Source organism: Monopterus albus, unplaced genomic scaffold, assembly GCF_001952655.1.
Source record: "Monopterus albus unplaced genomic scaffold, M_albus_1.0 scaffold52.1, whole genome shotgun sequence".
Lineage (NCBI taxonomy): Eukaryota > Metazoa > Chordata > Actinopteri > Synbranchiformes > Synbranchidae > Monopterus > Monopterus albus.
Window position 1 is genome coordinate 2,210,279 of NW_018127932.1, and position 1,464 is coordinate 2,211,742.

General features: G+C 43.2%; 1 protein-coding gene across 1 annotated transcript in view; it reads left to right on the forward strand.

Moving 5' to 3' along the window:
• Positions 1 to 272: 272 nt before the first annotated feature.
• The window catches only part of LOC109961207 (protein ALP1-like), an 8,267-nt gene continuing 7,075 nt past the window's right edge, over positions 273 to 1,464 (forward strand). The window contains exons 1-2 of the mRNA XM_020601878.1: positions 273 to 464; positions 731 to 1,458. Of these exons, the coding sequence (XP_020457534.1) occupies positions 444 to 464; positions 731 to 1,458 (749 nt within the window). The 5' untranslated portion in view covers positions 273 to 443. The remainder of the gene's footprint in view (positions 465 to 730; positions 1,459 to 1,464) is intronic.

Consider the following 1,464-nt stretch of genomic DNA (forward strand, 5'->3'; position numbering starts at 1 on the left):
GTGATTGACCCCTCCGGCGGAAATCATCAACACTCACTCCGGTGAGCTTTCAGGGCTCAGTCATTTAGATTGTGGACACCTTTAAATACCTGGGGGTCCACCTCAACATCAAATGGATTGGACTGAGTTACAGTTTTTCTTGATTGCTTTGGCTGCGTCCGAAACCGCATACTGTGACAGTACGTACTGAAAGAGATGAAGTACCTACTTACTGACCATTAAAACATTAGGTACTGTATAGTATGAAGCCTGGTAGTATGAATGAAATTTGGACGTACTACATCCGCCATGTTGATACATCACGTGACATACGTTTTCATAGCAGCGCGAAAATTTAAAGAGCCCGTAAAGTTAGCAATGGCGTTTTAAAGTTGTTTCAGCAAGTAACAGTACAAAGGAGGCAAAGGGCAGCTGCTCGCAGAGCAAGGCTTCATAGGCAGCTTATGAATAATTTACTGCATAATGTAAGTATCTATTAGTATTTAGCAAGTAAATTTTACCTCAGAAACAAAAGACATGACCACAACAACTGACTTTAGCCCAAGAAAATAACTTATTTACTTGTGAGATTATCATTATTAAAATAAAGAACAAAACCAACAGAAATATAATAATGCAATTTTTTATTACATATAAAACAGTATTCATTACATTTAAAACAAACAGTATATAATACACACGATTAAATAAGCAAATAATGTTGTTAATAAAACTATGTACACATTTACAGACTGTCAGCCCTACAGCATACTGCCGCCTGAACATTGCTGTGCCAATTATTCGGCTGTATTTTGAAGATGGAGCTGACCTCCGCCCCACCCTCCAACTGTCTCGACAGTCCATCAAGTCCCTGATTGCTGCTCTAAAGTCAGATGGTGATCATGGCTGGGAAAAGGACATTGAGGTGCTGGTTTTTCTTTACTGGCTGGCCCATGCAGCATCATACAGGGTAGTGTCAATGGCCTTAGACATCCCCAAGTCCTCTGTGCATGACATTGTGCACAGAGTGAGCAAGGGAGTCATTGGCATTTTAAGAACAATGATTTCTTTCCCCAACGTGGATGACCTGGAGGCAGTGGGAGCAGGTTTTGCCCAGCTGGCTGGGTCTCCAGCTTTCTGTTTAGTAGCTGGAGCAATTGATGGGTGTCACATCCGCATCAAACCACCAGCAAGTGATGGCCCATGTTATTTTAATAGAAAGCTGTTTTACTCTGTCCAGCTGCAGGCCATCACTGACCACCAGGGAAAGTTTCTTGACATCTTTGTTGGGTATCCTGGATCCGTGCATGACGCCAGAGTGCTGAAGAACAGCCCAGTTTATACCGGCAAACTGTATCCACCTGCAGGAAAATGCCTCCTTGGAGATGGTGGGTATCCTTGTTTGCGGGCACCCATCTGCCTCATCACCCCTTACAGAGAGCCTGTTCAGAATCCTATACAGGCTCGCTTCAACACCAAGCACTG